The sequence below is a fragment of the Perca fluviatilis genome, chromosome 16, assembly GCF_010015445.1.
Source record: "Perca fluviatilis chromosome 16, GENO_Pfluv_1.0, whole genome shotgun sequence".
Classification (NCBI taxonomy): Eukaryota; Metazoa; Chordata; class Actinopteri; order Perciformes; family Percidae; genus Perca; species Perca fluviatilis.
Window position 1 is genome coordinate 25,075,552 of NC_053127.1, and position 27,460 is coordinate 25,103,011.

At 39.6% G+C, this 27,460-nt stretch overlaps 1 protein-coding gene across 3 annotated transcripts in view; it reads left to right on the forward strand.

Annotated features, from left to right (window-relative positions):
• The first annotated feature begins 7,372 nt into the window (after positions 1–7,372).
• Positions 7,373–27,460, forward strand: part of sez6a (seizure related 6 homolog a) — a 93,481-nt gene continuing 73,393 nt past the window's right edge. For all 3 annotated transcript variants that reach the window (XM_039777431.1, XM_039777429.1, XM_039777430.1), the window contains exon 1: positions 7,373–7,726. In XM_039777431.1, the coding sequence (XP_039633365.1) occupies positions 7,642–7,726 (85 nt within the window). In that variant the 5' untranslated portion in view covers positions 7,373–7,641. The remainder of the gene's footprint in view (positions 7,727–27,460) is intronic.

A 27,460-nucleotide genomic window follows, 5' to 3' on the forward strand; every position in this document is an offset into this window, starting at 1 on the left:
AACCCACGAACACCGTGGTGGACACCGGTGGTCAGGGAAGCTGTCCGACTGAAGAAGGAGTCTTTTCGGGATATGTTATCCCAGAGGACTCCGGAGGCAGTTGCAAGGTACCGAGGGTCCGAAGGGCTGCAGCCTCTGCCGTGAAAGAGGCAAAGCAGCGGGTGTGGGAGAAGTTCGAGAGAAGACATGGCGAAGGATTTTTCGGTCAGCACCAAGGTGCTTCTGGAAAACGTCGCCACCCAGCAGGGAAGGGGAACCATCCAAGCTGTGTACAGTAAGGAGGGGACACTGTTGACCTCAACTGAGGAGGTAATAGGGTGGTGGAAGGAGCACTTTGAGGAACTCCTAAATCCGACTAATACGCCCTCTATGGTAGAGGCAGAGCTGGAGGATGATGGGGGATTGTCGTCAATTTCCCTGGTGGAAGTTGCTGAGGTAGTTAAACAACTCCACAGTGGCAAAGCCCCAGGGATTGATGAGATCCGTCCAGAAATGCTTAAGGCTCTGGGTGTGGAGGGGTTGTCTTGGTTGACACGCCTCTTCAACATTGCGTGGAAGTCTGGGACGGTGCTCCTAAGGAGTGGCAGCCGGGGTGGTGGTTCCCCTTTTCAAAAAGGGGACCAGAGGGTGTGTGCCAATTACAGGGGTATCACACTTCTCAGCCTCCCCGGTAAAGTCTACTCCAAGGTGCTGGAAAGGAGGGTTCGGTCGATAGTCGAACCTCAGGTTGAGGAGGAACAATGCGGATTCCGTCCTGGTCGTGGAACAACGGACCAGATCTTTACTCTCGCAAGGATCCTGGAGGGAGCCTGGGAGTATGCCCAACCAGTCTACATGTGTTTTGTGGATCTGGAGAAGGCGTATGACCGGGTTCCCCTGGAGATACTGTGGGAGGTGCTGCGGGAGTATGGGATGAGGGGTCCCTTCTCAGGGCCATCCAATCTCTGTACGACCAAAGTGAGAGCTGTGTCCGGGTTCTCGGCAGTAAGTCGGACTCGTTTCAGGTGACGGTTGGCCTCCGCCAGGGCTGCGCTTTGTCACCAATCCTGTTTGTAGTATTTATGGACAGGATATCGAGGCGTAGTCGGGGTGGAGAGGGGTTGCAGTTCAGTGGGCTGGGGATCTCATCGCTGCTTTTTGCAGATGATGTGGTCCTGATGGCATCATCGGCCTGCGACCTTCAGCACTCACTGGATCGGTTCGCAGCCGAGTGTGAAGCGGTTGGGATGAGGATCAGCTGAGCCAGAAGGCAAAGCTCTCAATCTACCGGTCAGTTTTCGTTCCTACCCTCACCTATGGTCATGAAGGCTGGGTCATGACCAAAAGAACAAGATCCAGGGTACAAGCGGCCAAAATCATCCGTGAGGAGCTCGGAGTAGAGCCGCTGCTCCTTCGCGTCGAAAGGAGCCAGTTGAGGTGGTTTGGGCATCTGGTAAGGATGCCCCCTGGGCGCCTCCCTAGGGAGGTGTTTCAGGCACGTCCAGCTGGGAGGAGGCCTCGGGGAAGACCCAGGACTAGGTGGAGGGATTATATGGCCTGGCCTGGGAACGCCTCGGGATCCCCCAGTCGGAGCTGGTTAATGTGGCTCGGGAAAGGGAAGTTTGGGGTCCCCTGCTGGAGCTGCTACCCCCGCGACCCGATACCGGATAAGTGGACGAAGATGGATGGATGGCATCACACCCCCAACCAGCCCCGTCAGACACCGCCTACCAAGAGTCTGGGTCTGCCGAGGTTTCTTCCTAAAAGGGAGTTTTTCCTTGCCACTGTCGCAATAGCCACTGCTAATGCTTGCTCTTGAGGGAATTACTGTAATTGTTGGGGTTTTGGAATTTATAGAGTGTGGTCTAGACCTACTCTATCTGTAAAGTGTCTTGAGATAACTCTGTTATGATTTGATACTATAAATAAAACTGAATTGAATTGAATACAGACTCTCCAAACGCTCATTTACCCAACAGTTACAAATCCACGAAGCAGTTGGTGAAATTCATAATATGAGATCAAAGGTCAGGTGGAGCTTGTAATCCCCCCCACCACCTGTCCTGTTCCGTACTGTCCTGCAAACAATGGATGTTTACAGAACGCTTTGAAAAACTGTCTCCCCGCCAGTTGACTTGCTCAGAGGGTGATCCTTTCCGATACATGGTAATGAGGAGTGTGCAATTAACTGGGCTCTACCAGGAGGAAGTGCACAACAAAGGGGAAGAGGAAAGAAGAAAGAAGATGCTACAAACTACACAGAACTATTTATGCAACACAGACACGGGCAAGTTTAGAACATTTTATATATATAGATATTTTTAGGTAAATTGGGTCATTGTTGTAGCAAGAACCAGGATTAAGAGTGGCTAAGACAGCAAGAAAAACAATACATTAAAGATAACACAAATACAATATATCCATGGCTCCTTGCAGTGGCTGTTAGATTCACATAAGTAAACATGAAATTGTCTATTATTTACTGTAACAGATCTATTACAGATATGTTCTCCTGTAATAGATTTTTTTTTCATTGAGGAGCACTAACAGTATTGCAGACAACAGGGGAAGCAGTATATTGGTGCAAGTAACACATATAGTATGTGTGTATGAAGCTACTGTGTATCAGTTATGCAAGGGCATACGCTGATCACAGAAATAAAACTGATCATGGATCTCTCTAATTAATACTTTATTTCTGTGATTCTGTTTATTTATTTGTTTTTCAATCTTTACATATTTAAGAATGCATTTTGTTTAGCAGTTAGTTCGATTCTCTCAGCCCTGATGGCTACGTGCCAAAACTGGACACAGGTGTAATTACCAGCAATACTCTGATATGTAAAAAATTTTGGTTGCTTTCCTCATTGAGCATCATCATCATTTTGCCAATGCTGCCTATTAAGTATGTCAAAGCTGTGAAGAAAAAATGTTTTAACCTTGAATTGTCAGTTCCAGTGGAGGTGAGGAGCATCAGAGTGAACAGAATTAGACAACCCTGTTTTGTATTAGCCTGCCTCTCCTCATCAGGGATATAGATTATACACTCCAGCCTGTTTATCCCGTTCTGTCTGTTTAGACATTCTGAGGTGAAGTTTTACAGATTGAAATCAAAAAATCAAATATTTAAGTCCTGTCAAAAACAAATTCAGTCGAACCACTAAAATCAGTAACATGAAATGTTTACATTATATACAGAACATGCACATTTGTTAGAAATTACATATTACGTTTGTGCAATAAATGAAACAAATATAGAGAAAGAAAGAGAGGTTTTCTGTTTTCTCTTACTATTCCATGGATAACATGCTTTGACAGGTTTCCCTGCATTATTCTGTGGATGAAGCCTTGTGCTTGTGGTTAAATGAAAAGACACAAATCTAGTAACAACACTGACATAAACTCCAAACATTTGCTGTTGCGACAACATTTAAAAAGAAAGAAATCCATTGTCAGCTTGTATGCATGTGAAAATATATGAAAACAATCATTTTACTATTGTGAAAAAGGTGTAATCTGTTCCTTTAAGTGGTGTTTTGGTGAAAAAACAAAACAAAAAAAAACATGTTCCAGCAATCCTAAAAAGAAACTCTTGGAGGAAATCAATACTGTTAGAGATTCCCATCCCTGACAGTCTTGTGCAGATGAAATGCACACACTAGATGTTCTGTTTTCTAGGACCAGACTTCTCTAACTGTTTACTATTGGTAAATAATTTACACTGATGGTAGCACTGCAATTATACATCTTTTTCTAAAACTCCTAAAAATGAAAACAATTAAAAACACAATACAATTTTAGAAAAACAAGTCAAGGGCTAGGCTAAGGCTGTATTGAGTTGCATCATTTGATGAAATAAGCTATTACTAACTGTACTGATGCAGGTACACAGTCTTTACTACAACAAACTGATTATTATCCCTCTTCCAAACCCGAAATCGCTCACATTTTGCTGCCCTATCACAGCTGAAGTCTGATTGGCATAACCTAATGCAAGACAAATAGCAGTAAATAACAGTGAACAGATTTTTGTGCGAGTACTCTAATTGCAATTGTTGGCTGAAAGGGGTCACGGTTCTGCACTATAAATGTAATGCACGATGATTAGCCCTGCATGCATTTCTGAGTCCTGTGACTGTGATATTGTTGCTGCTACTGACTGTAATATGGGCTGTAATTTGTAGGTTGTAATGATATGTGGGCAAAGACTCATTGATAGCATTTGGCACACAGCCTTGCTTTGACGAAGCACTTAGCCAAGCTAGTCAATCTGAATATCACAGACAGTGCTCTGAGTCACCAGGAGTGTTTGTTAGCTGAACACGCTGTGTAATAAAGTCCTTTGCCATCTGATGAGCAGTCATCATAAGATGTTTTTTTACATAATCCTGCCATCTAAGATTACCTTAATGCATGTAAAGGCATGCTGCCGATGTGTGCTTCATTACCTTGGTACATTGGTCATTTCATTTCAAGGGTCTGATTTTCATTAACTGCTCTGCCCCCCTTACCCATTAGCAGAATGAAAGCTCGGCTGAAACCATCTGGCAGCCAACTAGACCTCAGGGCTGCTTTATGGCTCCACCGAGCTTCACTAAAGGGAAAGTTGCACTATTAGAGCCTTTTCTGAGTCAGGCCAGAGGGACTACGGGAGTGATGCAAGGAGCGTCCCATGCTTGGGGATGTGGGGGAAACAGAGAGATAAATTTAGAAGGAAAAGAGAGAGGTTGGCACAGTGATAGAGCAGACAGAGGGAGGCAAAGTGAGACAAAGTCAAATAGAACCTGAAAGAAAAGTCAACATGAAACTCACAAAAATAGGATACAGTGAGAATAAAGGAGAGTACAAAATGAGCTTATGTGCAATGACACGATATTCCTGAAATGAAAATGTCTAAAAGGCAGTTCTTAAGTGCCAGAGATGTGACAGAAAGGAGGGAGATTCATCCAGCGCCTGATGATAACACTTCACACGTATGGCTTATGGTGGGATGCTGCACATGTAGACCTCAGAGAACAGATGTAGGCCTACATACAGTACATACACTGCTCCACCTTTTATTTTTAGAATGAGTGGTCTTGTTTTGAAATAGCATATGCTTACCTTAATGCCTTCAATGTTGTCTGACTCTGGTTCTCTTTCAGTGCTTTTATTTCCCACTTCCATCCCCCATCTCTATCCTTGCCTTCTAATTGCTTTCATTTTGATATTGTTTTGCTCTTGTCTCGCACGATAGACTGCCTGTGACTGCACGTCAACCTGCTGTATCTTCCTCTGTTCAAGTGACAGGGTGCAATGCAACAGCACAGAAAACCATCCTGAAAAGTCAAATGTTTTTGTTGCTTGTTGTGAACCATTTCTGAATTTTCCCCATTATTGTTCATGCATCACTTATGTAGAAGTCAGTGACTGGATGACAGAATGCCGGCACGTAACAATTATTTTAACTGGCTAAATTAAGCCTCTTTTAATAAAACAGGCTAATATGACCTAGATAACTAAAGGGGGTGTAATGATAAGCATAGTAGATATTATCCACGAATGCTTTGTGATTGTTTTGATGTCATAAGGGGAAAGCATATTTCAACAAACTTACAGACTATTATTTTTGAATAATTACTTCATCATACTCAGACTGGATAATGAGATTATTAATGAATGATAGTTTGTAGGGACTACTTTGCTGGCAAAGACAATCCATGGTGGCTTACCTTACTCGGATTAATTGCTGTTACAAGAACAATGATGCAATACTGTATTGATCTTTTCGCTTGCTCTGACTCCACAGGGAGGTCAGAGGTCAACCACACAACAGCAACCCTTTAGAGCTTGTAGGAGTTCGATGTCTTGCTCATGCTCCAGTTTGGTAACTCTCTGCCTACATAGGTCTTCCTGAATGATTTTTTTCATTGCATGTTACATCTTTGTCACCGATATGGCTCTAGCTGCTACACTGGACAAATACTGTATTTACTAGTTGTGCTTTATCCACAGTAACCAATTCAGGTACCTCATTTTATTTATTAAAGTAGAGTTCTCCTGCAAGCACTGGACAGACATCACTGGCAAATAGATACAGCCCTCAGACACGAACTAAACCTAAAAAAGTGACCAAAAAGGTGACCTCAGAGACCCAGAGCATGCCATGATTATTTCCAGCACCTGAGGACCGTCTCACCTCAGGGTTCGTCATGCACAGCGGGGTCTGAGCTTTACCGGGGATGGGACTAAAAAAAAAAACACTAAGCTTCTGCCCTGACTCATGTGGGCTGAAAAATAGTCAGATTGGTGTATGCTAAATTTAGTTTCAGAAATGAAAGGCAATGCAATCTAATGCTGCTATGGACAATGACATACAAATATTACAAATATTTAGGTATCTGGCTAGATAGCACACTCACACTGATTGGCAAAATGGAATTTGTTTGTACAAACAAAGCATGTTTTCTCCTGCTAGTCAGAGGAATATTGTTATGGTGATATTGTCCACATACATGGCTCTACTTCTACCTTAAAGCCTATTGTATCACAGTGCACTGCTCTTTATCACAAATGATAAATTCGTCTTGCAGCATGAAAAGATGGGCTGGTCTTCTTGACAGAAGGGAGTTGCCTTGTATATTATTTATCTTCAAAGCTCTACATCAAAAACTGGCAAATAATCTCTGCTCTCTGATCACATCTACTGTAAACACATTTATCACAATGTTAGGTCACAGGATATTTTAAATGCTATGCATACTGCATGTTCAAACAGAGCTTGGAAAAACTGGCATTGAATACTAGCCTATATTCCTCATGAATTGAATGAGCCAGTACAAGTTTTGAAATGAAAATCTCTAATTCCTTTTGAGCATTTTAAAATATTATTCTCAAGCAATTTGAGCTTAAGCTTTCCTTAATGTGTAACCACAGCTGTGTGTGTGTGTGTGTGTGTGTGTGTGTGTGTGTGTGTGTGTGTGTGTGTGTGTGTGTGTGTATAAACTGTGTGTTCGCTGTGAATGTCTGTTCTTGTCCATTTTATGTTCTATTCTGCACAGGTATATCTTGAAAAAGAGATTCTGATCTCAATGAGACTACAAATTAAAAACGCACTGTTTGTTGGTGCTTATCATAAGTGAGCCACTACAGCAGCACTGGATTGGTAAACCTAAAACAAAATGTATTACCTATTTAAACCTGATTATGACGAAATGAAATGTTGATCAAAAATGCTTAATAAGAAAATGTATATTTAAAAGATGACCGTGCTCTTAAAAATAACTCAAACAATGGAAAGGATTCAAATTCAAAGGAAATGCAGAGAGCACAGTGTTTGAACTCCCCCCAATTTACTTCGAGGAGGCTGTTCCAGCAGCTGACGCTAGGAGCTCTCCGCGGTGCTGAAGCCTCGGCTGCCGACTGCTCACACAGACAGGAATCCGCTTACAGAGCGTCCAAATTAAAAAGGGACCTTCGCATTTCACTTGATCATTCTCGACTGTCTTCACTCCGCGAATTACAGAGGAAGTGCAACAGCAAACCGCACGGCTCTGTTTGTGTTTCGCAGACGTTTGAATTCTCGCTTTGCTTGTTTCTTTTGTTTAAAGCCCTGGAAGTATTCTTTTCAACACAAGGACGTGTTCTGTAGCTACGCGAAGAGCGACCTCGACTTTAGTAGACATGTGTATGAGACAAGACTGTCAATGGAAGACCCTCTTCGCCGTTTTGGTTCTTGCTGCTGCCGTGGTGAAAATACATGGAGAAGGTAAGAACTTGGGTCTCGCACGCACTTTGTGGGGATTGTTCCGTTGTACTTCCTGCTGTCAAACTATACGAGGCGAGGGTAGAGCTGAGTGCTGGGCAATGACACCAGGTTCACCTCTGTCAAATCTACAAGTGTGTATGCAGCGGTGTGAGCACAGTGGAGTGCTTGCAGAACGATATACTGTATTTCATGTTAAGTTTACAATTTGTTGTGAAAAATATTCACAATCAAGCTAAAGAAGCCACATTATTGCTGGTTTAAAAGTTGCAGACTATAAAGATATCCCCCATTAATTATCTGCACACATTATAAACTGCTACCTTTTTCTTAAACTACAGAAAGAACTTAAATATTAAAATAAAATGATCTTCCAAGCGGCTCCATACTGTACACAGAGTATAGCTAATTAGAAGTTATAGATCCTCACATTTAGCCTCTGGGTAAAATATGTTTAACAGTTACGTAGGGCTTTACTGTCAATCACAACTTACAGAACCTCTTTAGATTGCTCTAACTACAAGAACACACACGCACGCGCGCGCGCACACACACACACACACACACACACACACACACACACACACACACACACACACACACACACACACACACACACACACACACACAAATATAGCATTGAAACAACCCAAGGGGAAATTAAACTTCATAAGACATTAACTAATTAACACTATTCTGAATCATATTCAACCTAATGTCATATATTTTACAGTGAGATGTTTATTTATTTGTTGAAATCCAGAGTAAACAGTCAGGAAGTGATTTGTTGTGGGCACAGAGGTCTGTGTGACAGACGGTGCTCGGTAATAAGACTCTAATCCGCAGGAATTGCTGAAGATTATTGACCAAGCTGTTTGACACAGTTGAGTGCTTGTGGGAAGCTGCAACAGATTCATGCACAGTGGCCTTGTCCTAATTATTTCTCTATTGTGCGTCTGCCCTCTTTATCATTTTAAATATGCATGCTGTTGGTCTACCTGTGTTTCAGCGTGTCTGCACAGTTACTTTCACCCTCCTCCTTCTGTGGTGTGTGATCTATATCTCTTCTTTGTCAACCAGTTGGACATAGACATTAGCCCAGAATTGCATGCATATACAGTTTGTTCATTATGCAGGATACCAGTAATGAATTGTAAATAAGGCAAATAAAATAAGCAGCCACTGCAGATTCTCAGCATTGAGAAATACATACATATTTACATCTGTACTTATTTATCTGAGCAGGATTACATGTTGATTATATAGTAAAAGTAAAGTAAGAATTTGCAGTTTTTCTATGAACAGGACAGAGAACACACACACACACACACACACACACACACACACACACACACACACACAGTTAATACAAGTATCACATACTATTGTGAAAGTCATTCAGCATTATGTAGAATAAATGACAGTAAATTGAATTCTTTTCTACATCCTCTTTTGATGAAGCGTTTTATGAAAGCTGTCTGTTTTACACTGAAAATGAACACATTTATGAGGGACAAGTGATTACTAAACAATGCAATAATTGTGAAAATGAATTCACATTGCCTGGGCTGTTTCAGTAATTACATCTCAGCCCATCCAAAACCAATTCTGGACCAGTGCCTGAAACAATATTTTACACTATCAACAAAACATCTGCTGATGGATATCTGGTGGAGGAGAGGTGCTGCATGGCTTCAATACATAATTTCACAACCTTATAAGCAGATTGTGAATCTAGTTATTTGTGGTACAGGCCAGCACCCTCTGAAAACAATTTTTGATTTACTTGAGTAAACAAACACTGTACAGTAGTGCTTATAAGTGGAGAGATGTATGCATTTTTAAATGGGTTTTCAGAGTCACAATTGCACATATCCCAAGAACACACCTGCACTGCTCGCTCACTGCTGAAAACTCTAGGGAGAGGAAAAATGCACAATGCGCTATTTTTAGAGCAAAATAAAATTTAACAGCTTCCATTAGTCAATTCTCTGCCATCGCTTCGCCAGCAAATGTTAACGTCGTAGTAAATTCTCCAAGGCTGGCTATTTCAATTTTTAATTCTCGTGCTGGTGATGTTTTGCCATTGTTGGAAGTTTTGAATGTGCACACATGTACGGAACGGGTGAGGTTTTATTTAGGAGAGGTCTTAATCCCTCATTTGTGGCACAGCCTGTTGTTGTGAACTTGTTTCAGTCTATTACCAGGGAATACACCCATCCATTTCACTGTCATAACCACAGGAACTAGACATTTTACAGAACTGGGAAATAATTTTCCATCTGCGGTGTGCACATTCACATTATTGTGTAATAAAATGCAATTTTCAGTAATAAATGTAGCTTAATTATCGTTGTAGGGTCATCAACATAATATGCAACTTGTTTATTACATTTATATTTCTGTCAGGAAATGTTATGTAAAATGATTAAAATGTTTAAATAAAAAGTTAAAAAATAAAAATAATATGCAACTGATGGGGTATTTTTCTTTTACATCCAAGTGATCCTTACACTTTCTATTTGCTGTGCAAATTCAGTACATAAATAGTGACTAGCACGAATTTCTGATGTATTTTTTTTACAGTATGGGCAATGTAATTGTCATGAAGTATTCAGGCATTGTGAAGATTTTTTTTAAACTCTACCCTGTACTGTGCAGATCACATGTGTGGGGTTGCCACAGTATATCTACATTCATGGATATCTCCATGAATGTTGAAATCCAGAGCGAAAAACATCACTCTGCTTAATTTCCTTTCTTCTTTTGTAGAATTAATTCCTTATATACATTTGATTTATATATATATATAAAAATCTATGCATTCATTAATATTAAATCTAATTAAAATGAAAACGGAGCTCACTCAATGTGCAGTGTGATAAATGGAGCTGTCCATGCAAAGCAACCAGCAAGTGTTTTGAGGATATGATTACCAAATTGCAACAAGTGCTTAACATAAGAACGCTACAGGCCTTCAATTATCTCATTGCGAATCTCCGAGCAACAAAGTGACACAACTTGTCATCAACATTTACTTGGATAGACAACCTGAAGGCAACAGCTTGAACTTGTCAGAAAATGTATCAATCAAATCTTATAATATAATACATCTCTATTGCTAATATAAAGCATGTTGAAATAATGTAACTGCTATTAGTTTTACAGCCCTGGGTCGAGTCAGAAATGATATCTAAAATGTTAAAGGAACATACACCGTATGCATTGATCTATCTTCCCGTGGTTTTTACACTCGTTTCCAATTCATTCTTTACAAAGCAACTAAATAATAATTCAATTTTGGTATTTAAATGAGTACGTCTGATAAAATCCTGACAGATAATTAATAGCTAATCACGCATCCATTCAGTGTGGAGAGTTTTTGTTGGCCTTGGTGCGGAAATTGAAGTTTTACACAATTTAATGTCATTCAGCTGAGCCTATTATCTTTATGCTTACACATTATCTCTGCCTGTTAACAATGATCTGCAGCTATCTGGGAGTCGGAGAAAGAAATGTTTTATGTTTTCTAATGCTCATTAAAATGAGTTATGATCTCTGCCTGGTTGACAGAGCTGTCCTTGACATGCCACTATTGGTTTCAACAATGCGTATTGTGAATTTTGTCAGTCTTTGTTGTTTCAGAACACAAAATCATTTGTCTTTGCTCATATTGGATTACACATGAGTAGATTGACAATATCTGACACGTTATTTATTATTATGGCATATTGCAATTTGGATTGTATAAAACAACCATTTCACATCTGTAAGTCTATGACCCAAACATGAACAGGACTAAACAAACTCTAATATCATGCTGTATTAGTCTTGACTTTAGGTTATTATTGGAGAGGTGCATATTAAATCTGCACCACTAATATTAATTGAGATACTGAACACTGCGCGTGAACATTTCTGCGGGCCTGCTTTTATATTGACACCTGCTACTACAGTGGAATGTTAATTTTATGTTTCAAAAAAACATTTTGTGTGTACTCATTCAACTCAATACTGAATGTCCCCGTTTGTCTCGCTAACGTTACAGGTTACAACACTAGTTTTCTGTTTTTCCAGCATTAGGAGGTGTTGTTCATATTCCCAAATGGTCATGAAATGTGCCAGGATCATAGGAATAAGACAGCAGACTTTAGGGTAGATTGTTGCTTTGAGCGATGCGCTTGAAAAATTGGAACATCCCATAATTCCAGGGGTGGTAACAGAAATCATTCAACACCTGTTTGTTGGATTGCCAGTGATTAACTTCATCAAGGGCTATTCAGCATCTGTGTGCTGTCATAATTAGTTTAACTTTCCCAAGGCCTGTCAATGGTAAATGAGAGTCATTATGCCAGAATGCCCCTCTTCAAGGCTTGGCGCCTGCCTGCCTTAGCCCCTCTCTGTGCCTGTCTCAGTCTCTTTCACTGCCTCCTAGGTGGAGCTCACAGCTTGGCTGAATGCGACTCATTTCCAACTCTTCATGTGCAAATGCCTCTCTCGCTCCGTGAGAATGTTCTATGCATCCTAATTTGAGTCATTGCCTCGTATATTTTCCTCCTCAAAAGTGTGGAGCTTTATTTGTCAAATGAAAGGAGTATTTTTGGATTTCGTCACTGTTTTTCTTGGAACGATTCTCCAACAGCTGGTTTTTACCCTATAGAAAATGATGTCTGGGTCTCTCACTAAATCAGGCTGTACTTCAGCTAAATCTGCAGTTCAGTATTAAAATTCAGATGTGGAGAACATAAAGTGTCAGACACATGGTTTCTTACTGTGTGGTCAAAATGCAGCATCAGCTTTAAAAAATGAGGGCAGCCAGCTATGTTGTATGAATAGTAAAATAAGTATTTTTATAACCAATTTCTTTGTCAGGTTCTCTTTCCTCCTTCCTGTTTTATTTAACATTTTGCATTTTATTATATCTTCGGGGAGAATCCGAGATGCGTGTGGTTGGCATTTGTTTGCCCCAGCGTAATTGAACATTTTAGTGTCCTTGTTTTGGGGTAAACTAATTAGCTAAGCTTATTCTGTTCTCCAGCATAGAGAACATGTAAATAGGCTTTTTCATTTTTTTTCTAATAGAATGCCGTGTTAGCATACTGTAATATCTATTATTCATTTCAACATACATTATATTTTTAAAAATCTCTGAATGAAAAACCATCAACACCGACATCATACTCACTGTTAAAATATGTACTCAGAAGTCAGTGACAGGATTGGCTGCTTGACCACTAATCAATGATGCAATATTACATGACCTTTAATCAATAAAGTGTCACTTTCTAATTTCTATACAAGGAAATTAGTTTACACACTGACATACAATATTTAATGATTGTAGAGAGTCTTAAGCAACAGTTTTTTTGCATTTTGTTTACCTATGGAACATTTTGCCCAAGCTCTTATCCCGGGTAAATTTGAGCCTATTCATGCAGGTGATATATAAAATAAAAAATAAAATAGAGTAATAGTTACAACAAGTATAATACAGTAAATAAAAGTATGAGTAGTTAGTAAAAAACAAATGAGCAATGATCAGGAATGGCCTGAGAGTAGGATTCTCAGAGTTCAGAGACCCAGTCCTTAACAGCCATACTCACTGTTTTGTGTTACCACAAATACGTAGTAAAGCAAAGCATTTGCAAAAATACAACAATGCAAACAACTTGTTTTATATCCTGAAAGCATTTTCCAACCTGAATATTTATTTGTTTTGACAGATTGGATAGACTTGAAATGGGTTATTGTGTTTAGATAATAATGTGAGAGGTTTCTCCAACATCCTGTGTTCTGTCTCCATGCAATCATCTCTTCAGAGACTTAAAGTAACACATTTACAATGAAATTGTCAACATGTATCCTCGACAAAGGAGAGAAATTTCCTCTGGATCAGAGGCAGGAACCCAGAGCCCCTCCATTTAAGAAATCTCCCTCCCAGAACAGAGGACTGGGGCAGGACTTCCAGCAGAGAGGGCAATGGACTCTGGGAAACTGGGTGAGGGCATACACATTTAATTTATTCCAAGTGAAAAGTACCCCTCTAGCAAAACCCTAAATGTAACAATGTCTACCACCTTGTCAAGGCAGTACGTCGCTGGCTTACATCTACCTGCTTTGCCTTTGGCCTTGCGCCTTATCGATCCCACCAGTCGTCCGCTGAAAAAAGAGTCGGTGTGGTTTGCCTCCCTTAGGCCAAGCCTCCTTTCCACACCTTTCACGCTCTGCCTGGCCATGTACACACCTCTCTAATCAGGACTGGCGTGTTTTGCGGCTGCAGTGGGGATGGCTCTCTGAAACGATTAGGGCTAGGGACAGCTCCAGCTCTCTTCCCCTCTTCTCTACGCCACATCCCATCTAGAAAGCATTTCATCTGTGGCCGTGGGAAGGCTTATGTAGGGTCGGAGAGTGCTGGGTGAAAAGCAGCAGGTAATAGGCTGTGTAATGTGTTTGGGGGAGTAGTTTTAGTATTCACAGTTAGTGCTGACCTCTGGCAGGCTGAGCCAACCCCGCAGTAATTTCCTCTGAAAAGATGTAATTGAATTCATCAGGATGAGTAAACATATTAAAAGTAGCAGCGAAAGATAACAGTGTTGTGGATAGATCAAGGAAGGGGATAGTAGCTCCATGAGTAATTGGAAATAGTCAAAGACAAACATAAGTGAAGAAGTTACGCTGCCAGTAAGCCATTGCATTTATTGTTGAAGCTGATGCTTTTCACTTCACATCTGTCTTTATTTACTTAATAATAATAATAATAATTATTATTTACTTATTTAATTTTATTTCCAGAGATTTTAGATTTTCAGTACAAGTGCTAACCTATGACAAGCTGATCATAAGATCAATAAAAACATTGAATCCTTGCAGTGGACGTAAAATCCTACTGAACCGAGTTTGAAACACTGGGCCTAAATGAAACAAAGTCTTACAGGTATTCATCCATTACCAAGCATTTTGTACAGCTGACGTCTTCAGTCCAGACAATACAGACATAGAGCAGAGGGATGCGATGTAACCCTGAGCCTCGTGCTCTGTAGTGAGATGTATTGAAGTGATGCCCCAGAGGACGTTGTGTATCATTTAGAGGTTCTAACATCGACCGCCATCTTCAACATATCGAACATTGTGAGTCCAAGCAACTGCTGGGTGGTCGGGCAATTGTCTGTCAGTTATAAGGCAGTCCTCTGCCTCCGCTTCTCTCCTGGTGATGGAGAGCCAGCTCATTGTGGCCATTCTCATCTGTCAAAGCAGCGAGCATAAAAGAATACCCGTCCTTAAGAATGGATTACTTAGCAGGGAACAGCTGGATCTCTGTTAGACCACGTCATTGATTGCTTGATTGCTGGACTATAGCTTTTAGTGATAAAAGCTGCTCCATTCTCCATTCCTCCATTTCTGACATTTCTTTAAGATGATGGCTTATAGATGGAAGCGTGATGTTTACCAGCTTCCTATTGATGGAGGAAAAGCTTTGAAAGCCAAGCAATACCTTTGGCAGGGACATAATGTGACTAATTCATATTAGTCGGGATTTCTGTGTTCCTTCTCTTTTAACATTCCAGCTTGTGTAATGAAGACAGGATGACATCTAAAATATTTTAACAGCTATTAGATAGATTGCTGTGGCATTTAGTTCAGACATTCATGATCCCTAGAGGATAAAACCTGCTGACTTTTGTAATAATGGTAGATTTTTTTTCTAGTGCCACCATGAGGTTGACTTTTTTTTGTGTGAAATGTCTTGAAAACTATCAGATAGATAACTATTCATTTTAGTACAGATATCTACGGTCACCAGAGAATAAACCATCATAACTTTGGTGATCCCCTGACTTCTCCTCAAGCGCCATCATCAGGTCATAATTTAAATTTCTCCAATACCTGCAAAGTGGACATTCCTGTTAACCTCAACAAAACGTTGTGTTTGAACTAATTAGCCAATGTTAGTATGCTAACATGCTAAACTAAGATATTGAACAAGGTAAACATTATACCCGCTAAAAATCTGCATGTTAGCATGGTCAGTGTGAAAAAAAACAACAGAATTTGTCTAGTTACTATCTTTACAGCTTTGTATTATGGGAGAATCACTTTAATGAAAAGGTCTGGCAGACATTATGCTGTCAAACTCTTATATTTAATAATTAATTAAATTGCATGTTGTGGTTTATATTTGTCATTTTGGATGAAATGCGGGGCCAATATGCTTGCATGGAAATACAATAGATGTTTGTGTGTGTTTAGAGGCGTGTCTGTGTGTGCATATATTGTTTGTTGTTAAGCACCTCCTGGTTGCCTTTTGGTTGTTTTTGGCTGATTTGCTGAATCCCATCGGACCACACATCCATAGGGAATAATACATACTTAAATTATCTAAATAGATTATTACTCAAACCTCTGAATCAAAAAAAATTGGAAAAGAAATCCCTTTGATTGCGATGATTCGAGGGTTAAATGAAAAGGCAATTCAGACGCTTGGGGAAGGAGCATGTATTTAGACCTGGCTGGGTGTGCTTCGAAGGATTAAGTCTGAATTACGAAGGCAAACAGAGAAAAAGGAAATCCAACAGTAGGGGATGATCATTGCAAGAGACCGGACCTTATACAGCCTTTTACACAGTATGTGCAAAGTAAACTGAAGTGTTCAGGAAAAGAATGGGTGGGAATAGGCCTAATGATTTGTAATATTCCTATAACAATGTTAATCATTCCTTTGATGGAAATATGAGAACAGTCAGCCATCAATGGTATATTTAGGGTATATTTACTGTAATCCAAATAACATCAAGCCTATATAAACTCCATACTCATAAGGACAGGTGAGGCTATAGGCGTTTTTTTCACAGGAGACATTTTCACCTGTCACAGTATGAAAAGCACAGGTGTAAATAATAAAATGAATGGTGACATTTTACCTGCTTCAGTGTCAGGGTCTTGGTATTGTGCATTCTGGCCCACTGTCACACATTTTAGCCCTGATTTTTCACTCGCCATCAGTTTGTGGAGATCACAGCCAAAAGCCCCAGATCAGAGGCAAATCATTGCTTGCTACGTCTGAATATGTGTGAATTTTCAATAACGCAATCTGAGAGGCGCCAAGAGATATCCAGCAGGTTAAATTTGTGGACCTTACTGCAAGTCCAAATCCTGGAGTGTGAAAATTGTTTAGACCGTCAATGACAGCGGCAAACACATAAAGCCAATGAGAGACGGACAAAGAAAGTGTTGTAACACTTGCAAAAGAACATCACCTGCGTTCAGTGCAAAATTATTTATTTACCTCCAACTCTCTCTGCAGAAAAGACAATCCTTGGTGCTCTTGTCACCCCAAACATTATGTCCTCTGTATTCTTTTCTTTTTCTACCTTGGTTTTTCGCTGAAAATCAGTGGATCGCTAGCGTCTTGCAGACATCCAGTTTTGGAGGAAAGAACTCATATCTTGTGCGGCCTTGTGCATTTTCCTTTATCACTTCTCACCTGTGTTATGGAAACAAACATAGTTTGGAGACCAGGGGGCGGACGGGTTGCTGAAGAAAGTAGGGGGGAGATAAATGGCAAGATTTATAACACTCTCATGCCTGTACATGTAATGCTAAATATGAAGCTACAGCTTGGAGAAAGTTAGCTTACATTAGCATATAGACTAGGGTTGACAGCTAGCCTGGCTCTGTCAAAAGTCACCTCTAAATTTGACACTGTAAATAAAATGTAATTGAAATTGAATTTAATTAAAGCTTTCTGATTGACATGCTATATCTCCTTTGTTCAATCTGTACACAAGCAGAAATGTAAAAATGCCTTACATGCAGGAAAGCTAAATAATGTTTTACCCCAACCCTAAAATAGAATGGTTTGCTAGTGACTGGCTTTTCCTTCCGAATGGGAGATGAGTCTCCATAATGTAACTTTGTGAACTGAATTGTCCCAATAATGGGATTAATAAAAGAAGGCTATACATACACAGAAAGAGACAGAAGCAGATGCAGAAAGAGAGGGAATATAGGGATTGACGTCACCATGACATCAGTTTAACCTCTGGTGAAAATGTCTGCTAACTGAACCGTCAATTATTCTATTTGCCGCTAATAAATTTAAACGTGCATCAGCGAACTTAATGGTGATATTTGTGTCACATTTATTGGATAATGGCTAATCACATCACTGATTTATATAAGTGACATAAACGGATGCTTCAACTGGAACCATCTTTAATCATGTAACCCAATTCGGTATTCATTCGTTTCTCTTAAGACAACAATAAACTGACCTTTGGTTCAGCTAGAGTGGACACACTTAAATTTTTGGGTCAATTATGGGTTAGTTTCTTTACTACAATAAGGCAAGCACATAATGGGCTGTATGGGCAGCATATGTACTTGGCAGAATCTACAAAGGAAAACAAACTCAGATCAACAGGAAATGCACAATGTTTCAAAGAACTGATGATTTTCTCTCCATCCTTTTTTTTGAATAAGAGAACACTTAAATGGCACCATGGAAACATGGAAACACCATGCATCCATCCTTAATGGGGAATTGTAAATTGTATCAATTAGTGGTTTTAAGAGGCAGTCTGAATAAAACCAAATAAATTGATCCATTTATCATTTTAACAGATGAGCTCTAAGCAGGCCTGTCCACTACAACATGCGTAGCAACATAAACACATCTCTGGTTTCTTTTAGTGCAGCCTCTTCTGCAGCAGCAGAAAAAAACAGATGTTTATCAGCAAGCAACCTTGGAAAAATGAGAAAAATATTATGTGTAAGTATCATCTGGGGGAATTTTTTGAGCAAGTGTCCATGCTTCTACAAACCACTCTCACACTTTCTCAGGATTTCTATTACTGTTTTGTGAATGAAATGTTCTTCTACATCCTGTGCTTTTTACAAGAATTTTTTTTTGTAAAACTGTGAGGGCAGCTGTTGAAAAGAGTGAGTGGGTTAGACTCTCCAGTACACAGTGTTTGTCTCTTATTATCTCCGCGACGCTGATTTTCTTGGCATTGGTGGTTTTGAAAAAAATTGTTTTTCCATTTTTCCACACTGAATTCAGAGTAAGACTGAGGAACATGTTCATATGGTATAGCATTAGATTTGACATTGAGAGGAGTAGAACATATTCGATGAGATCACAGCTGTGAGGGTATATCCTTTGTTTTCATGGCATGAATTTTGCCTCGGCTCCACTAAGGTAGCAGGTTATAAACAATTTGACAGGGAGGGTGCGAAAGTGAGAGTAGAGTTACAGAGACATGGGAGAGAAATGAAAGCAAAGTAGTGGGGAATCTTCTCCCCTTCTGTTTATATTAGGGAAAACATTAGACACACCATTTGGACAGATGCTTTTATCTAGAGTGCTTTAACAAAACCATGAGAGCATATTAGTCGGGATCAAAACAGGGCCAAAAACCCTTCCCCTGAAAAAGTTAATATTCATCAGTGTTTTCTCACGGAGCATCTTAAGCAATTCTGAGCAGACAAGTTTTATGTTATTTCATGACTACATGTAGGTGTACACAATAAGGACTGTCGGCCTGTCAATGTCAGTGACTGTCCCTGCTTTAAGGAGCTATGTTTGTGTTTAGCTGAACTGAACGGAATGCCCCTGTCAAAGTAATTTCATCCAGCTAGTAAACAAATCTAGACAAGGGTCTAGCAAAACTGGAGAAAAAAAATCCCATCACAAAAGTGCACCACTTGGCTCCAGTGCAATTACCTTCTGTAAATGAAGCTCAGTCTGTCCTGTGAGTCGCTCACATTGTGCAGGCGCTTTGCACATACACTGTGTCAACAAAGCAGCACGGGCCTCTGTTTGGAAGGTGCGAGGCTGTTTACCGTTGCTCCTGTGTGGATTGATGAGGTGGCTCAGGCAGAGGCAGGGGCATGATGTGAATAGTTGGAGTATTACTTTGGAAAGAGGTGTTTCCCCCTTGGAGGCGGCTAACTGAGTTTGACAAAGCTGTTTCTGCTGAGAGGCTGTAGGGACGCTCCTTGGCCCCGCTCCAGAGAGCTCCGCCTGTGGATGCACATTTGAGGTAGTGATGAAAGTTAATGCAGAGACAGGAGGGAGGAGGCAGCTCCCAGTAACAGTTTAAGTAGTGTAAGTCAGGCTATAGTGTGTTTAATGTTTCAGTAGCATGGGGAGAATACAAAAATGAGATAAAGCATGGCACGACTTCCATGGAGATTTCAAGGTCTGTGTCTGTGATATTTTCTATATCTTTTTGTCTCAGCCAGAATCATAATTTTAGACAAAATATTGGTATTGATTTTATTTCAAAATACTTCACAAATATGATAAAAAACAAACGTCAGGTCCTAGCTCACATTCAACCCTGTTTTCACTCTGGCATGTTGATTTCTACTTCTGTCCTTTGGCTGTAAAAGATTATCTTGGAATCTATCTTTCTCTTGTTAGATTGTTGATCAATTCTGCTTTTGGTGTTTTGGGATTGCCCATTTGAATGGCATATATTCCCATCTCTATGGCTCTTATAGGGGACACACCACTATGTGAGTTTTACACAGCTCCAACTGCCAAGCAAATTGGATTAAACGTATGCAGTGATTTTGGAGTAATTTTATTCTGAAGCCTTTTCGTTTCATTGTCTGTATGTGCACTCTCTATCTCGCCATCCCCTTTCCATGAGTGAGGGTGCTCTGTGCTCTCTCCCCATATTTAACTCTGACCAACTTAACTTTTTTAATATTTACTGCACTCGACTGTAAATGAAAGTAGAGATAAGAGAAAGGTTTCAAGCCAACTGGATTTGTCACCCTATAATCCAATGGGATTTCCGAGCTCACATTTCATTGCGCAGCACAATCCAGTCTGTCCAAAATGATTATGATAGCAAATATGAGGATATTTAAAGGCCCAAGATCAAACAAATTCTAAAGTTTTTTTTCCACACTCATTTGCCTCTACATGCCACCGCTTGCAAAAGGGGGGGGGGGGAATCTACAGGGATGAGATGGTCACAGTTTTTGAAACAACTCAAAATGATTGTTTTAATGTATTTGTAGCTAGAAGAAAAAAAAATAACTATGGCAACTAATAAAATGTAATATGCTGTATCATCTGGGTAATAAACATTGTTTTATTAGTGTTGTACTTTTATGAAGTATCAATAACCTTTTTTATGATCTTATTGCAAGAAAAACAATAGCTACAGATTTGTTCAAATTCATTTTCATTGATTCTATCTCAGAGAAATATGCCCCTTTATTGTTTTTTCTTGCATGGTGAAAGATATAAACATATCTTGTTGCTACTTTAGTCTTATTTAAAAAAATAAAAAAATTATTAAATTGAATGCTGATCCAATATCTAAAAGAGCTGTACTACAAACTGATTTGCCAGAGCGTCTTTAATGTTGAGTTGACGTTTGGTATTTTATCCTCATAGTAACTCAGTAAACATAAATACATATATTTCCCATATTTACTATAACATACTGGAAAAACTGTGCTTTCTTTATTTTTTTTTCCTATAGTCCTTTCTTTATTTCATTGGGGACATAGAGACAATTGTAGCTTTCTTAAGAAGCTAAACATGCAGAATAATCTACATTATTCTTTTTTTCTCCCTCTGCTTTTTCTCCTCCCTCTAACCCTAACCCCTTTTTTAATTTTAAAAACATACTGTGACCAAAACAGTCCATCTCTCCTTACGTTACTGCTTGCTTGAAACAAAAGGTATTGACCAAGACACACACTGACAGAAAAAGCATAGATGTGTCATATTCACCCTTTTCATTGACTCATGAATGGATCCTCAGAATAGAACTGTTTTAATAGATCCTCTGGGAAGAAAAATCTTGTTGTTTCCATGGTAATGGGTGAGGATTGTTCACTTGCAGGGAGTAATTTCACGAAGAAACTTTACTTGAAATAAGGTGAATAAGGACACTCGCAATAGCGATAGGGAAGCCTCAGTCCTTCAATTTAGACGTCTCATCAAGGCTGAAAAACAGAGTGGAATAATAACAATAATAATCTACCACAAAAAGAAGTGTGTAATGATTGTGGAATGAAGTGGCACAAGGGGGTACAACAGAAAGGGGTCAATGCACGAACATGCACACACTAAGGGACAGCTCTGCCATTAAGCAAATGGATCTGGAAAGGCACTTCAGTATGTTTGCTCTTTGTCTCTGGCCGTCTGAGGATTTGGTTAGCTTGAAGACAAACCGCCCCTTGATCTGAAAGCCCAGAATCACATAGAAAACAGATCAAAGCTTGTGCCTTCTCCCGAGATGCTTCTGTTAGAGTCTGTGGAAGATTGAGCGAAGGAAGGAAAGATAAAGGAGGCAAAGAAAGGGCAAAGTTTGTGCGTGTGTGCCTGTGTACTCAGTGGGTGTAATTAGGATAGTTTTCTGGTAAATGTATAGGATGGGGAATGGATTTGGCTGGGAAGAGCCGCAGAAGAAAATCCTTTTGTCTGGGTCTCACATCAGCCTCGGACACCCAAGCATCATGGCCCCGTCAGATGCCGTGAGACGAAATGTAGAAGCAATGACAAATTGTAGTGTGATCGTGAAGTAGGCAGTTTCGTTCCTTGCTCATGTTATTGTGGATTATGTGGAAATGCAGATATTAAAATAGAGTTTAAGAGCTTAAATTTGAAGGGATTTCTAGCTGTATCAGCTGAACCAATAAAAACGCTGCAGTGCATTTTTGCATAAGGCCTCAACTTTTCAGCAGCTGTAAAAAACAGTTGGCACAGATTGAGACTTCTATTCAATAAAGCATTCAGACATTTACAGGTTTCTTGGCTGTGTTCTGTGTTCAGTTAATGATTAAGCAAAACGCTGTCCTTCTGGCCTTTATTTGAAACACTTCCTGTGAGAGAAGCTTCTTAAATTAATTATGTTTGCCTAATGAATAATAAAGTCAGGGAAAGATAATTTGGTGTTACGCAGCGAGCCAGACCATTGTGCATGTAGAGGAACCCGTGCTCTGTGTGCCTGGCTGATTTCACATTGGGAGTGTGAAATGAGAATTAGCAAACAATTTGCCTCCTGTTCCATCCTTCACCATGACTAAAACATCAATGCTGATTATGTCTTGACAAGTGTCAATACTGCACGCCTGTTTGTTAACTGTACCAGAGACAGGTTGCTTCTGAGGTTCCATTGTTGTGGTTTTAAATTGTGTTATTGAGTGTTATTGATTCACATTTTGAATGAAAGCAGATAATAAATGTTATTGTGTCGGGGTGTATTGTCACAGAAGTTAAAAAGAAGGTGAAGTACAGCCCTACTAACAAGAAACATAAACAGACGTTAATAACTTTTTTTTCCTGTGGCGGTGAGACACAGAGGATAGAGATGAAGCCAAGAGAGAAGACATTTAATTATCTGAGTCATGCTAGTAGTTTTCTCTCAAGACTAAGGCGTTGTTAACCATCTATTATATTTATGTATATTAATATACAATACATTCATTGGAGAAAATAACAATATATTTTCCCCCTTAATCCATTTAAGCATATTCCTTCACAATCTTTAATAGCCAATGAGTTGCCTTCACTCTCAATCATTGGCAAAATGTTACCAGAATTGACAGATTTTATTTTCTAAAGGGTATATTTGCTTTGTTAATGCATTTGATTTCTGCATTTGAAGTTACATTGCAGTTTTTTAAGATTATGTGGCAAATCCATCACAAAACATGTATCACTTGGGGATAATTATTCCTTTTTTTGCAAGTCCTCCAAACCATACAATGATATAGGCCATTTATCCCTACCATTTAATACGACCAGGGGAAGCGTTTCATAAATTAGCGCCACTATATGTGGCAGGAAATACAACCCAAAGGAGTGTTTCCGTCCTCATATCTTCGTTTTAAACACGTTGTCAAAGTTTTGTGCAGTTGCATTTTGGTGAGGTTTAGGCACCGGGTTAAAATCAGACATTACTTCACTTCCGGTTACGCATGTGAGGCAGACATCATGTAGTGTTTGTTCCGTTTGTTTCGTAAAGTAAAAAAAAAAACATTTGACCCATCCCTTACATGGAACTTGGCTCTCTTATACTTTCTCAAATTACTTTCTGCTTTGCTCCCAACATTATTACTATGGCCGCTAGACGGCACTGCCACTATAAACGTAAATATGAGTCGTAATTGCTCCTTGAACAAAGGGCTGACGTGGGCATTTTTCAGGACAGTCTGTTTTATTGAATTCAACTGTGTTTGTGTGTCTTCTCACTAATATACACACCTTGCTTAGATACATTGCAACAGGACAAACACCACTGACAGTTTCAGTTATGTTACCTCCAGTGATTTATAGGCTCTATGAGTCACTCACAGAGAGAGAGAGAGAGAGAGAGAGAGAGAGAGAGAGAGAGAGAGAGAGACGCATGCACGCACGCACGCACGCACGCAGACACACACAACCCCCCTTTCTATCTCCTTTCTATCTTCCTCTCCCCCTCTTTGTCCCTCCCTGGTTATAAAGACTTGCCAAGAAATCATTGGCTCAACAGGGAAAGGGCAAATCGTCTTCAGCCAATTTAAATTCTCCTGAGCACATGGTGCCGACTATTCCAAACTAATTAATAGACATGTCATGAATAAAAACACTTTGATTATGAAAAGAGGTTGCCCTATGCCTCCTTTTAGGCTTGTCATTAGTATGAGGACACATGTGGTGAATTGCTGGAGTGTTGGTACCAGCAGCCCTAGACAGGCGCAGATGCCCCCTCTTGATTAAATTTTTCGCTCCATGTTTTATTCAGGGCCGGCTGCATGGAGCCAATGCCACAGTCTCTGATTAGCTATACCTGTGCCGACAGGAGAGCCAGGACCAGCAGGACCAGGAGGGCAAGGCCTATTCAAAGGCCAGGACACAAAGACATGTGACCCTGGAACCCTCACTCACACAAGTGCACTCCATCACACACTACCCTCCTGCTCTCTTTGTCACAAGTGACATAAAGCACAGATCTTCCTATTCTATAGGACCACTATAACCTGCATGTGCATGTGGCAGCACAATTCTCCTAGGGTTGGATATAGTACATCAATTCTTCTGAGGAAGCAGGAATAAGTAGTGTGTCTATCATGACTAAATTATTCATTCTTTATTATTATATTTTGCTTTTGTTTATATTATTTGCTTTCACACTAACAACTTTTTCTTCCTGTGCTGTGGCAATAGCTAAACCTGATCCAGTAATAATCCTCGAAATGTATAGTTCTGTTTAGAATAAGCCTTTGAAATTCTTTGTTAGCACAGAGTTATGCTTATAAACTATTACTTGCAATGGTTTATAAATTATGCATGTGGTAATAGACCAGCAAGTTATAATAATCTAAAAATACATATAACAAAAATGGTATGTTCATGATGTGTTCATTATTACCACATTCATGGCTTACCATTGACTGTTATATCAAATTATTTGTAAATTAGTTATCAATAATTTACAAATGCATATAAATGATTTGTTAATAATTAGTTGTACATAACATAACCCAATTGCCAGTGGTGTTTAAATCATCTGTTATTCATTTTTGAAAGTGAAATTATATTTAGCATTTTAGCAATGGGACATTAAAACCACACACACACACACACACACACACACACACACACACACACACACACACACACACACACACATAAAAAAGATTTTTAATAAACCCTATTTCATAATTATGCAACAATAGTATAATTATGGAAAATAGTTTCCAGAGGGGAGTCTCACATTGCACTTGACTATGCACAGTCAAGAATGGCTAACACATATGCTGGAGCTGTTAGTGTTGTACTCTGCTGCTTTATTGATCCTACTAGTGCAGCATCTCAGAGATGTACATGGTCTCCAAGCAGTTATATATGGCTCTGTGGTGCCTTATGTTACCCTGCAAAGAGGTTCTGGCTGTCAACATGTGGTCCTCAGCCCAGCTGATTCGTCCCAAAGGGAAGCCGGACCCCCTGCAGGAGCCATCTGTATCCCCGACAAGGCTATCCATCATCCTCACTGCAGCGCTCAATTTAGGGTTCTTTTGCAGACAGCTTCAGGCAGCAGTGAACAGCTTTACATGTACATTTCGGTAATGAGAGCCCTTGAAACCTGGCTAGTTGCTCTCAAAGCCAGCCTCAAGGGCTGAAGAGAATCAATGAGTCAATCCCTGAGGCTAAACCCACGCCCATGTTCCCGGGTTGTTCCAAATGTTGGTTTATTCTCGAAATGTCTCATTGTTGAGACAGCAACACTAAATTAAGTGAAGAAAACGTGATTGGTGTGTCCAACAACACATAGCTGTGACTTCCAACTCAGAGATTCTCAAACAAGGAGTGCGATAGGATCCTTTAAACCGTTCAAAGGATCATTAAATCCACTGTTTCTCCATTCAGTAGATTTCTTTATTTGTTTATTTTCACACACATAATCTAACAAAAGAAACCTCTAGTGCAGAGATCCCACAATTTGTTTTACTTTTATCAATCAATTTCATAATTTTACCTGTATCTGCATGGACATATGCAGCAGCAATGTGTCTGGAATGATTCAATAATTCACTACTACACCTACTCACTTTATAGAGAGTTTCATTTAGAGGACTATATAGTGAGCATAGTGATCGGCAAAATGAAAAACACTTTTGGACACTACTTGGTTCATTTTCTCTGCGTCGTTAGTTACGGCATTGTAGACGCATAATTAAGTTGTATAATGTCAGAACATGGTGGATCATCCATAATAAATCCCAACATTCATTTTTGTGACAAATACATATTATACTGATCGTATTTTCCCAAGTTAATAAATACATGCGCTGCTCTGCTCACATTAAACACATTTTCAGGAAAAACTATACTTCCATCGAAAATACTTCTTAATCTTTATTAAACAGCTTTAAGAGCTCCATGGAAATGCCACACAATATCAATCTGTTTTTACAATAATTCAAATTTTTAACTGGAGAAGAAACTTGCTACACTTGCAAGATGTCGTTAACTTTACATTTGTATTTACAAAAGGTAGCATTAGCCCACCTAGTTCACATCCTCCACATTACCCATTGTCGGTCCCTGAAGAGATTAAAATAAATTAACAATCAATATTTCTCTAGTACTTGACACTCCAATATAATCTTGCTACTTACGAATTTAAAATAATCGTAGCCCAACTAGTTTTATCTTATCGGCGCTGCCAATGGCAGTTGCTATACAGAAGCGGGCTAGCTAATGTTAGCAAAATGGGTTGCTATAGCCCTGATTTGTGCCATAATGGCATGACACATACACATTAAATTCACAATTTATTACATGGCTAATAAATGGTTAAAACAAACTTCAACATATCGAAAATTAAACTGCTCTCTCACCTCTTGTCTGTACTTTTCCTTTAGCACATGCACATTATAGTATATATTGCTTGGTTGTCTACTACTTTTCATAATGCATTGTGGAATATTTTGAGTCCACTACATAGGGTATCATAATTCTCACCATAAATTCGGATAGCACTACAAAATGGTGAACTAGTGAGTCATTTTCGACACAGCCCATGAAAGTGGAAAAATGAAAACAACTGTAAATTACGGCTATAAACATCGCTGAAACTGTATGTGGTCATCCTGTGGCCTTGAGTGAAACAAATGGAACAACAACACTGGTTTATACATCCATTAGCGCTCTTGAGTATTTTGATCATAGTGTACCTCTCCTCAAGGCACCCCAGCATCATATTCATGGCACTAATGGTTGAT